Genomic DNA, 13,455 nt, shown 5'->3' on the forward strand with positions numbered 1-13,455 from the left:
CCTGTTCTGGGACGGGAGGCCACGTATTGCCCTGGCTAAGCTGACGCTCCCCTGGTATGACGGGGGGATTGCCCTCCCGGATATTAAACGGTATTATTGGGCCTCCCAGCTAGCTGCGATTAATCAGGGCCTATATGGGCCCGCCTTAAACCCGGCGTTTGAAATGGATAGGATGCTACTTCCAGGTGGTGACCATAATCGAGCGCTCTACTCTAGCGCGCCCGACGCTCGCCTAACGGGCCCCACGCGTGTCATGGTGCGAGTGTGGCACGCGGCCAATGCTGCAATGGGGTGGAAGGACCGTTTGACCCGGGCGTCACCACTATACGCATCTGAGCGGTTGGGCTCCTTGTGGACCTCGAAGGGCTTTGAGAAGTGGGATTTAATAGGCGTTAGCAAAGTGGGGGATCTCTGGACGAGGGGAGGATTTAAAACGTTCGAGATGCTGCAGACGGAATTTCAGTTGCAGGGCAGCGAGTACTTTCGGTATTTGCAGGTCCGTCATGCGCTGGGCTCCGTCTTTCCGGACGTTGCCTCCATCCCGGAGTGTTCCCCCCTGGAGGATAGAGTGCTGGATGGGCACATCCCGGACAGCACGATCTCACTGATCTACAAAAAACTGATCAACGACCGCTCAGAATTGTTGACTGCCCTTCGTGGGGCTTGGGTAGCCGACGGGCTGGAGCTGGACGACGAGGACTGGACCTCCGTGGTGGCCTCCCCGAAAGAGGTGGCCATACCGGCTCGCCTTCGTTTCGTCCAGCTCAAGATACTCCACAGGGTCTACATGACGGGGCCAAAGCTCCTGCGTATGGGCTATGCTGAGGACGGTTTGTGTAAGCGTGGGTGTGGTGCGTTGGGGACTTTTCGGCATATCCTGTGGGAGTGCCCGGAGGTGGAGGGGTTCTGGCGTGGTGTGCATGAGGTGCTGCGAGTGGTTACGCATGTGGCGCTGTTGCCCGAAGCGAGGAGATGCCTGTTGAATGTGTGGGAGCCTACCGACTATTCGGTGCCGCAGACGTGGTGGGTGACTCTGGGGTATATGGTTGCCAAGCGTGATATTGCCCAATTGTGGGGATCCCAGAGGCCTCCGACTGTCTCAGCCTGGAAGGAACATATGGATTGGTGCATGTTTCGGGAAAAGGTGGTGTATGTGGCGAGAGGTAAGCCTGGGACATGGGTGAAAGTGTGGGGCCCCTGGAACGCCTACCGCGGGGGAATCTGTGCTCCGCCGTTATTGCCTGATCCATCGCCGGCCCCGTCCCCTTAGCCAACTCATCCCCCCGGTACCTGGGCATTAGGTGTACCCAGCCCTAGTTCTGATCTCTCCCCCCCCTCTTGAGATTCCTATGGATGGCTAGGATCCCCCCCCTAGGGGAGCACGTGTTGCTATTTCCGGTTGAGGATTGCCTTGTGGGTTTGTTTGTATTTGTTGTTCTTTAAGTTTAAAATGGAACCGTATAGTGGGGTCTGGATAGTGTGGCTCGCAATGATGTTACCTCCTGTGTATGCTCGGCCGCAGCACCATGTGTTTTATAAATGTATATCGTATGCTCCTTTTATTGCTAGCGGCCGGCCGGAAGGTTGTAGGCCCATATTTGTATATTTTTTGAGTCTTGTAATAAACGGTTTCAAAAAAAAAAAAAAAAAAAAAAACGCCACACCACTCCCATCCGGTAGCAGCCGCTACTGCTACCACATATCCTGGTACATGGATCAAAACTATACACAGAACTGAAGCAGGAGAGATTTGTATTGTGAGAGAAAAGGTTGTTCGACAATCACTAAAGCTAAACTCTACGCTTTAATTGCCATAGTAAGAGTTAAGTCCAACCAGCCACTACAAAACAGGTTAGAAAAAAAACCTTTCCCAAGCACATAGAGAGATGGATGTAGCAAAAGAAAACATTCTGTTGCATGATCTTCTTCCAACAAAGGCATTATTTGATGGAGATGCTGCAACCAAACCAGTGAAGCACAAACTCGCACAAGAGCTCAAAAAACTTTTCACCTGAAGAATTTCAATTGAAAGAGGTGTCCTCATTGAAAACTGCTGTTGTTGTAGACTATATGTCACAATTGTGAATGGCCAAGATTTCATCCATGAGGGTCCTCGGACCCCTCCCAGTCATCCTCCATCTCCGTGGCCGGAGGAACCGTCCACGTCACCTTGCAAGAGCTGGACATTGTCTTTGGCAGATATCTGGAATTGCCTGTCAAAAATCGTGAACGAGCCAGACTAATGGCTACAAGTGAAACAATTGACCTTGCCTGCATCACAATTTTGACACCTATACCTGTGCAACTTGATAAATTCTGGTCATTAACATCTAACAAGATGAACTTGGAAAGGTTAACTCGTCAAAATATTGCTGATGCTTCAGTAAACACTGAGGGGCTGATTCCGATCTGGGTCGGAAGGGCACCGAACGCGATCCGGCCAGAAAAAGTACGAGCCGTCCGCGTGTTTTCCGGCCGACTCGTACAGCTATACGAGCGAGCAAGTACGATGCGAGCTACATGAAATTCAACGACCGAGTCGTTTCCGGGTCCGAACCGCTCCGTACGTCTCGGTCGTAAGCTAACCGTGGCGTGCAATGAAAGCGATTCATGACCGAGCCAGTACGATGCACGCTTCGGACAGCCTGTGAGAGCCGGAGTGTCCGGCTCACAAATTGTCCAGGTGGTTGGCCTTTGGGGGTCCGCGTCAGACCCCCTGTCACCCGCAGTCCTACGACTCGGACACAGGGGGACACCAATGGGTTTCCCCAACACAGACATGTATGGTGCGGATTGCACCGACGCATACCCACTGTAGGGGGCGCACTTGCCCGCGACGTACCCATTCAGTCAATGGGAGCCCATGTGCGCGTCGTACGACCGGCACCCATTGATACCTATGGGAGTCTGACCGAACCGAGTCCGGCAGCATACGGCCGCATCGTACTCGCTCAGTCGGACTGCAGGACTCCGGCTCGGTCAGAAAACACTCCGGATCCGGCTCGGTCGGAGTGCTTTCCGACATGGATCGGAATCGGAAGCTGAATTTTTAATTATTGCAAGTAGAATGATTGTCAATGAGGATTTGGAGCATGCAGGCATATTCAAAAGGTAGACAACATATTGTTCAAGAACTTAACAGCAAATTTGAGTAAGCTGACCTTCATGTTGTGCAACATGTTGAGTGGGCTGTTCAAAATGGTTCCAATCAAGTCATTGTACTGTCAAATGACACAGATATGATTGTACAACTTAGATTTGTTGCAATGTTAATAAGTCAAAGATTCTCAGATTTACGGATACATTCTGGAACAGACGAAAAAATATACTTAATCCTGCTTCATATTCTGTACAAGAAACTTGACCCAGAGATGCCCAGTATTCTTATCAAGGCACATATTCTTAGGGGTGATAACACTATGAGCAAAATTAGAGCAAAGTTTGGACCTTTAATTGCTGAACCTGTAAAGGGATTTGCTGAGACAGTAGAAGAATGTGACTTTAGAGACGTAGAAAAATACCTTGTGCGTGTGTGGAAAACAAGTACTGACTGTCACACATTCGACGATCTACGATACAGTGAGTTCAAGAGATCATGTCCGCTAATTTACCTTCCACTGACATCATATTCTGTGCGTGGACACATTAAAAGTTTTACTTGTTCAGAAGAGGTGTAAATGTTTTGGATCATGCATATGTAGAAAGATCAGTGGGAATTTGGTTGGGAAGATATTGATGGGGTGCTAAAACCTACGAAATTTCTAAAGCCTCCACCCACGTATATGTACTTGCAAAACCTGTGCTACAAAAAGATGTCTCTGTCGATATGCTCTTCTCAAATGTTCAGCATTCTGCAAATGTACCACGAGCAATTGCCGAATCAAATAAAGTTAACTATGAAAATGTGTCTAAAACAGCAGTGAAACATTTCTTTTTTTATATTCAGATCAGAAACAATGTTTGGTGTATACATGAAAGGATTAAAAAAACATTATTTGTTTAATTTCTCTCTATATATATATATATATATATATATTATATATCTCTTCTCCCTCTATTATAGATGCTTTTTGGAAAATGGTGGAAGGGTTGCGTTGAGGAGTTATTTTCTCTATTAGACTACCTGACCCCCACCCGCCCCCTGCCCCCCAAAACCTACGTTTTGAAACCAAAACGAGGTATTATAGGTCTCATGGTTCCTCAAATATTGCATCATCACTGCAATACATCCGCCATTTTTAAAAATGTTGCCCAGAAAGATTTCGGGCCGGATCAGCAATGTCTACCCAAGCTAAATTACTTCTCTAATGATCCAAAAACACAAATCAAAAATGAAAATTTCTGGACAACAATTCTTCTACGTAGGTATAGAAGAGGGCCGAGATTATAGGGCATGGTACCAACGATGCGCTGAAGCTCAACAAAAAACACTCGCCACCAATAAATGTAGAGTTTCAAGATGCAATGCAGATGTATATTCAACTGCAGTGGGTGCTATATAAGATTTTGTTTTAACAAGTTGCAAAGGTGTTCTCAAATGTAAAGGAGAGTTTAACGTTAGATCCCACAAAATATAGTATTCAAGATGTTCAGAATGGAAAAGGTATCAAAAACTATTTCCATAAAAATGGATAACCTACCTCACCATAGATGCGAAATGTACCAGTGTCTTCCTCCAGTTCGATTGCAGTCACTCCTGGAACTTTTCTAGCTTGCTGAATAGTGATACCATGTGTCCCTATTGCCAGGCCCATTAAATCTTCTCGGACTGTGAACTCCTCATGAAATGCTGCTGCAAGTTGTTTGGTGCACTGAAGGAAGAACAGTGGTTTATCAAATATAATCATAAAACTGAAGACGTTTTAAACTTACAAATTACAGTACTACTGTGTTTATATATAACGGAGCAATTGTTAACAAAACCTAAATAAGCATGACTGCCAACACAAGAGTAATGTTCAAACTAGTATAGAACCTGGAAAACTAAGGAATAGGAGGGTACATTAGTGCAATAGGTTTTAGCATTTAGGGCACCTGCATCATATTGTACTACAAAAGAAAGTCTGGTAGATAGGCAAAAAACGGCTGTTTAAGGGTCTTGGTCGTCTTCATTTGGGAAAGTCCAGAGTCAGTCTCTTTTTCCCTCTGGTTAGTTTGTCACCCAGCGGAATCTAGTTTTTCTTGCAGGTACCCTGGAATCTCTCTAACTGTATTATTTCATGTGTCGTGTAGGTGCCAGTTCAGTTTCTTTAGTAATAGGGGTTATGATCTTACTTTCTTGCACTTGACACTATAGTGAAGCAAGTGAGAAAGCTTTCAGAGGTGAGATTCTAGATTTGGTTATCCCTGCTAAAACAGCATTACTGCTTTCTAAATGGAAGAGTGCCAGAGCTTCCACAACAGATCTAAATATAGTCTTCAGGAGGAACCAATTTTTTACTTTCTTCAATAGGTGACGATATTAAGTAGTTGTTTTCGTCAGTTGATTGATATGTTCAGTGAAACTCAGGTTTCGGTCTATAGCGAATGTCAAGGGGTTTGCCAAAAATGTGACCTCAAGTGAACTTCTCTAGGAGGCCCAAACACTTCAAGCCATATTTAAACAGCCAGGTGAAAGTACCTAGCCATTGAATATATTTTCACATTAATTCTTTCACACTGATTAGATCTGAAATGTTGGAGACACTGAGGTACAACTGTGTGTCATGAGCATATTGGTATAATAAAATGTTCTTGCCCTGTGTCATTTCCGAGGTGGCTTCATGTATAAGTAGTGAAGGGAGATGGATGTTCCTTGGGGCACACTGGAGTTTAGGGAGTGATTTGACGACATGAAGGATTCGAGGATTGGCTAGGTGCAACTCTGCACCTGGGTACAAATTAGACTACCAACGTATCACATTCTTATTAGTACAGACTGGGGAACTCAAGAGCTGTAGATGAAACCGATTCCAGAAATGGACAGCTTGAGGGCTTTCTATACTAAAAATATAATCGGGTTATGATGCATTCGTAAATCAAAGCCTCTCATGTATACTTGACAAAACTAGTTTTTATTGGCATTGCAGCAATTACTCACTTTCTCCTTAACAGCTGAAATGTTTGCACGTTTGGAAAAGATGAACTGAAAACCAACTCGGAAATGGAAAACATACCTCTAAATGCTTGGTTGCTTCCTCATTTCTGGACATAAGCATGATTTTTGTGCGAATACTCCGTAAGTGCATATCACTTAGTATGTTCACTCTCTTCACTGTTGCTTCACTGCCAGACTATGAAATGCAAATACATTATGACAAAAATGTTTAGAAAACATTCTACTGTATTAAAAAATAATATACACCAGCTATGACGTGTTACACTCATGCTCCCATGGTTGTAGGAGTTACAAAGGCCAAAACAGATTGTCTTGGCCTGAATGACTACATGTCACAAGCAGTTAAATCAATGTAGGACTACAAAAGACCATAAGCACAATACTCACTGGACAATTTCATTGAAGCACATTTCAGTGCCATTTATGACATGAAACTAAGAATGTTTTCAGCCTGTACAAAGTCAGAAGGAAAGCTACTTGATTGGGATCCACACCCTACTATGGCAATCTTTAGTGAATTCATCAACACTGACTATATCTAATTATAAAGCGATACCAAAGGGGATGATGGACGGAGCGTTTGAGCAAATCAAACACTCACCCCCAGTCAACTGATCTGGGTTTAAACCATCATCATTCTTTAGCTCACTCCACCACCCCAGTTCAGACATGGCCATATGCAAATCAGTCTGACCCTGTGCCTCATGGGAACAGTCCAGCCCGAACTGCCAAGCGAGTGGGAAGGGTATGCCCAGACGTGGGTCCCTTGCTCTCCATGCTACTGGAATCAAGCTATCCTAGCTGAGGAGGGGTGAAACCCCGAAACCGGTCCTAGGATGCTTGTTTCCAGTCCAGGGAGGACCTGGCTGGCAAATTCGGGCTGGACTGTTCCCATGAGGCACAGGGTCAAGACTGATTTGCATATGGCTGGGTTCAAACTGGAACGGCATGGTGAGCAAAAAAACTATGGATTTAGGCCCAGATCTCTGTACTGGGGTGAATGTATGACATTGTTCTGCATTGTGTCCATCAACTGTTTTTTTGCATATATCTAATTATAAGCAGGATCTCCAAACACTTTAATAGAGAAAATCAAAAGAATACTTTCTCCTCTACAAGAACAAGTTATTTACCTCTGTAGTGGTCATTTGGGTGGATACTCTATTTAATTGCAGATTCCTCACCTTTAGAACATCCCCAAGTGCCAGACTGCATCCAGATTTAAACTGCATTGCTCCCGCACGTCAGCAGGTGGACCGTACAGCTTTGCGTTTACATCGGTCTGCCCTGGTGGCGCCACACAAGTGCTACACCTTCAAGTCAACGTCAGTTTTTTTCTTGACTCTGTCCACACCCTCGGACATGTACCCAACAATAATCAGACTCAGTCAACTACTGCCGCTCAATCTCCATACATGGAAGCGCAGGTTCAAGGGCAAGACCTTGCCCTGCTGCTGCAACTGAAGATCTTCCTGAAGTGGTAGCCTGATCAGAGGACAGATGCTCATGCCCAGAAGTTCCAGGTATCACACTCTCCATTCCCATTACGGAACCACTAAGATGACTTGGCCTGGTCCTTTCTGATCTTAAGAACTCAGGCAGGTGAGACAGTGGCGGAAAGGCATACAGTAGTCCAGTGTTCCACTCTATCTGGATGTATTTTTCAAAACACAGCCTTCTTGGGAACTCCAGGACACAAAGATTTTGACACTGCACTTTCCCAGCAGTAGCATAAAGATCCAGCCAGGGTTCTCCTCATTGCTAGAAGATTGCCTGTGCCACCTTGGGTTGTGTTTGTCTGCCCTGAAGATTAAAGATCCAGACCCTGATGCTCCAGCCAGCTCCTGAGCTGAATGCCTCCTGGCACAGGATCACAAACTCCATCCCACTGTTGCAGTACCACATGGCGGTGGTGTGGTCTGTACGAACCTGAACTAGCCTTCCTTTGAAGGGCAGTAGGAAGGCTTTCAGCAGCAGACGAAGGGCCCGCAACTCCACCAGAGACCATAGTCCATCCACTGATCTGCACCTCTTCCAGATGACTTTCACATGCCAGCTGCAAAACATCAACACCACCATTAGCTCCCAGTAGGTCCAATTGCAAGGAGCCACCCCTGCAAATCTTTAGAAGTCTCCTCTGAAACCTGGATGGAATCTGATGTGTTCCCCTGGTGCTGGGCCCACTGAGACTTCAAGTTCCACTGCAGAGCCAACATATGCCACTTGGCATAGTCCATGAGCAAGATGCTGGAGGCCAAGAGGCCCAGAAGCCTCCAAGCCACTCTCATCAATACCCAGGACTGAGGCTGAGACATTGAGGTCATAGCCCAAACAAATGGCTTGGACTTCTGGTTATGAGGGGGAAGACCTTAATCGACCCTATCTAAGATGGCTCTAATGAAAGGGAGCCTCTGCGAAGAAATGAGGTGACACTTTGAGACATTGATAGTGAACTCCAATAATGTCAGGAGGTTCACAGGCTTCTGGAGGTGGTCTATGACTGACTGTGGTGAGTCAACCTTCAATTGCCAGTTGTTGAGGGAGGGAGTGGAAAACCGTAATCCTCAACAGCCGAAGGTCTGAAGCAATCACCACTATCACTTTTGTGGACTCTCAAGGTGCTTTGGTGAGGTAAACAGGAAGCATGGCAAATTGAAAATGCTCCTAGCCTACCTTGAACTGCAGGTAACATCTGTGTGCGAGCAGGATGGGCATAAGAAAGTGGGCGCCCTGCAGGTCTATAGCCACCATCGACCATCCAGTCGCCAGAATCCAGGGCAGACAGAACCCAGGCCAACATAAGCCTCTTGAGTTTGCACTCCTATAAGAAGGTATTTAGATGGCTAAAATGGGACTCCGTCCTCCTTCAACATAATTTATTTATTTAGAAAGTTTTATATAGCGCGAACATGACCACCGAGGGTATCGGAGGCGCTTTACAGATTATGCAGCAGGACGGGTACATTCAAACAAATATTCAACATAGCGAATACGTACATAAGGAAATAGTGGAAATAACAGTCAGTCCCTATTTACAAGACCGGATCCCTCTCTAGGGCTCACTTTGACTAGAAGAGCCAGCTCTTCTTAGAGCAAGATGGATGGGTGCTCCTCTGAAAGATGCTTTGTTGTCTGAAGGGCATACCAGTTGAATGTTATCTTTCGCCACCCATGGAGGAAACATCTGATCCTGCCTCTCACCGTATGGCAAACTAAAGCAGTTTAGAGGCTAATGTTGCGGGGCGAGGACTGAGAGCTGTGCTGCCCCTGGTGGCCTGAGCGTTTTTCCCACCCCCGAAAGAACTGGGGTGCCTAATGCAGAGGGCCTTGGAAGTGCTGACACACCAATCCTCTAGCAATTGGTGAAATTGCTAAGGATGCTGTTTTGCAGTGGCAGAACAGCCTAAGGAATGTCCTATGGCCAGGCTTTTTTGGTTTTTGTGTTCCAAAGTTGAATTGGCCTTCGCTCCAAACAGGCAAGATTCATCAACAGCATGCCTAGAAGAGGGCCTTGCACATGCCCAGACAAGCCAGTATCTCATCCAACTGTACTGCCGAAGCACCAAGCTAGTGCCAACTGCTCTTTCCAAGAAGTCTGTAGTGCCCAGCCCAGAATGTATAATATATTTTGTGGCATCCTGACCATCTTGGATGGTTTGAGCCAGGTTGGCCCGAAACTCCTTAGGGACTACCTGCAAGATCTGCCTGATCTCTAGTGGATAGGAACAAGGTTTAAAGCAGGGGCCCATAAGGGTGTCAGTCAAGGTATAACTAACAGGAAGAAAGAGTTCGGATGCAGTTTGTCCAGGTTTCAAATTGTGTTAGTATGTTAGTCCTGACTTTCATTGTTAGCAGTTGTGAAACCAATACCTCTGCTGCCGTCTTATTACTACAGCAAAGGAGGCATTTTTTTCCATTGATGGACAACAAAGAGAGCACAGCTCACTGTCAGGGGAGTGTCCATCATACTGGCCTCCTCCAAGACCATATATAAATCATCATCAAAATGCAGAGGAAATAATCCCCCTCATCTCCATGGTCATAGACTCCGAGTCAGAGCCTGAGCCTGAGCCGAAATGTTTTTGGAGCTCTGGGGTGAGAAATCTGAAGAGGAGGAGTTCTGGAACCCTGCTAAAAGGTGTGGAAAAAGAGGAACTGACATCAGAGCACAAAGTTGGCACCTATATGCTGTTCCATGCTGTCATGTCCAGAGGCAGGAATAAATCATAACGGAGACCAATGGCAGCACAGGCCTGCATTCAGGAGCCATTGCAAGAGATTCCAGTTCATATATGGCACATATGGCACCTGATAAGGTACAAAAGGTGAGGAATTTGCAGCTAGAAGTATTATTGGTTACATACTTCAGACTAAAACAGATTCAAGGGTTGATCTGGCTAAAACAATGGATCTTGTCCTAGTGGTCGGAATTATTTAAGAAGTCAAGGCATGAAAGACTTTGACCTTACATCTGGTATTTTTGTAATTTTTTTGAGGCACAAGTAGAATGGAATATCTGGTTTGAGATTCAAGCTAGGAGGCTCAATCTCTTTGCTCCCCACACAAAAAAAATTGTAAATGGTCAGAATAGCAACTATGCATCACATACTCAACAAACATCAAACAGAGATGGGGGAATGTGACCTCCATTAACCCCTTGACTGCACTACTGACCTATACTTATGTGTCCCAGGATACACTTGTGACATGTAAATACATCACAATGCTTCTCAGTCTACTGGAAACAAAAGGAATAACAATTGTTTTAATGTGTATGCACTTTCAGGATTGCTCCTGCACAACACTCCTGAACAGTGCAATTGCTAACAAGCTATAAGATGCAAGAAACACATAGCCCTCTGTGTTTTCCTTAAAACAGAGAGTTGAGGCGAGTAGTCTCACAAAGAATAAAACACAATATTGTTTTGTGGAGAATACAGTTAGAAACATATGTTCACTCACAAAATAAACTGAAGAAAAGGTATGTTACTTGTAAGAGCAGTTTTCCCATTATGGGTATCCTCCTTAAACTTATACATATTACAGTATTATCCTTGCAAACGCATGATAGAGAACACCTCCAGGAAAGACAACTAAGCATCTTCACTATAAGGAATGGCTGTGTAGAGGAAAGTATTCTTTCCCTTTAAGATAATAAAAACAATGCTTTTAAAAACAAGCTATAAAGCTAAAATAGGCTTAAAATTACAAGCAGAAGCATTACTGTTCAAACCTTTTTTCTCTGTTACAGATACATATTAAAGGAAACTGTTCCCAGAGGTATATCACCTCACAATGAAACCTCACTGTCACTTTAGACAAGACAAGGCTCTCCATAGTCCAAGTTAAAAAAGAAATAACACATTTCAGTGATTATCTCAAGACAAATGCCCCAGCATCCACACAAAGGCAGAAGTATTCAGAGTTAATGAAATCAAAGAAGATATCATTATGAAAAGCATGACCTTCAAAACAGTATGAATGCTTGCCTTGGTGTGGCCATCAAATAGCTGTTTTGCGACCAAGGTGGCAAAATTCTGTTCCCAGACACCATCTAAAAGCAGCATATGTAGGCAGATTTAAATACAGAAGTTAACAAGGAGAAACACAGAGGACAAAATGGAGATTTTAAGAGTAAGTGTGCCTCAAACCATTCCAATGTTGCAATTGCCTTGGAAATACAAAAACATCTAGCCTAAATACAAGTAATCTTCAAAATGTTAAAATGTCGATACACGGTTAGGAAGGTGGGCTGAAAGGGGCGGCCGACACAGACGACCCATTTCTGTAATGGTACCTACCTCTGCCAGATTACTACAATGCCAAGATTCCGGACAAAGGATGTTATTGGTATCTCAACATTAGGGGACATAATGCATGGGACAGTGCTGAAGTTCCTCCAACAACTGCAGACAGAGTATCAATTACACCGTAGTCAATTTTTTTAGGTATCTTCAGCTCAGGTATGCACTGGCACCATATATCCGATCCCTGAGGGACCTACCGGAGTTCCACCCGCTGGAGGGGCGCTTGTTGATGGGAGACCTGGGGGCCCATAAAATCAGGCAAATTTATCTAATCATACATAATCACACTACACTAGTTACACACGTCTTGGAAAGCAGACATTCCGGATCTTACGGGTGACGAATGGACTGAGGCCCTGGCAATGTTTAGACCAGGTCTTGTCCAGGCTACTTCATCTAGACCCCAAACTATTCCTACTACACAGCACTGACGGGATTGGTGGAAACCGATACATGCAACAACTTTTATTACTGGGGCTCACATTAGCCAAACAAGACATTGCTCAAAACTGGAAGGGGATTTCCCCACTGTCCGTGGGTGGGTGGAAACGTGCCATAGATAAATGCATGGGGATGGAGATAGCGGTGTTCAAGGAACGGGGCTTCCCATAAAAGCATAATAAGATTTGATCTCGCTGGGTCGAATACAGGGGTATTGAACTGCGCCCCCACACCACCCTTAGTATCGTCAGTCTCACAGGGAACACACCAATGCAGTCACAGACCCTTCCTTGCTCAGCGATCTTGAGCACACAGATTAGCCTGACCGGTAATTCTCATGGAATGGGGTGTAGTGCACCGCCTGTGCCAAGGCTGGTTGAGTCTTCTTTTTCTTTCATGGTTTTATTGATGTATTGCAATCTCGGTACAATAATGTAATTTTTGCATAATTGGATGTACGTAATGGGCCCTCTGGGCCATGATGTGCCGGCAACATTTCAATAAAATTTGTTATTTAAAAAAAAAAAAAATGTTAAAGACAGGCTAAGCAAGTAGAGTGACTATTAAAACCCAGAATAGAAACAAATCCTTTAGCACATTCCAGATCCACTCAGAAAGTGTCCACTATACATTAATCAGTTTCTTACCAGTATAACTAACTGATTCGATTCCGCATGGAAATAAATTCGACATGCTCCCACAGCTTTTTTGAAGTCTTTGTGAGCACTTTCATTCGAGCATCTACAAAAAAAACATAATTGCAATGCAAACATAACTATCATAAGCTCCATAGATCAATTTCAGGATTGCCACCATTATAATAAAAAGTCAGATCAGTGAAATGTTTTTATTTAACAATAATGAAACTGATCATTTTGCAAATAAAAAAAAAAAAAGGTGAATACATTTGGTAAAGCTGGTTTTAATGGAGTGGTCCATCAAACTAAATAAAACATTGTTTTTGTTAGAAAGAAAGGCTATGTTTCCTCATTTTACTCCACAAGATAAACAATCTAGCAATAAATAAGTGTTTACAGATTAAAATAGTACCCAAATGGGCAGCGTGTTTGCCACCCTATATATGACTACATGTGGTACTTCCCCGATTGC

At 44.5% G+C, this 13,455-nt stretch overlaps 1 protein-coding gene across 5 annotated transcripts in view; it reads right to left on the reverse strand.

The window, feature by feature from the left end:
- FXR1 (FMR1 autosomal homolog 1) overlaps nucleotides 1-13,455 on the reverse strand; it is a 331,323-nt gene that overhangs the window by 190,790 nt on the left and 127,078 nt on the right. For all 5 annotated transcript variants that reach the window (XM_085635376.1, XM_085635377.1, XM_085635381.1 and 2 more), the window contains exons 6-8: nucleotides 12,993-13,086; nucleotides 6,156-6,272; nucleotides 4,641-4,811 (exon numbers count right to left, since the gene is read on the reverse strand). In XM_085635376.1, the coding sequence (XP_085491502.1) occupies nucleotides 4,641-4,811; nucleotides 6,156-6,272; nucleotides 12,993-13,086 (382 nt within the window). The remainder of the gene's footprint in view (nucleotides 1-4,640; nucleotides 4,812-6,155; nucleotides 6,273-12,992; nucleotides 13,087-13,455) is intronic.

Source organism: Triturus cristatus, chromosome 11 (assembly GCF_964204655.1).
Source record: "Triturus cristatus chromosome 11, aTriCri1.1, whole genome shotgun sequence".
Lineage (NCBI taxonomy): Eukaryota > Metazoa > Chordata > Amphibia > Caudata > Salamandridae > Triturus > Triturus cristatus.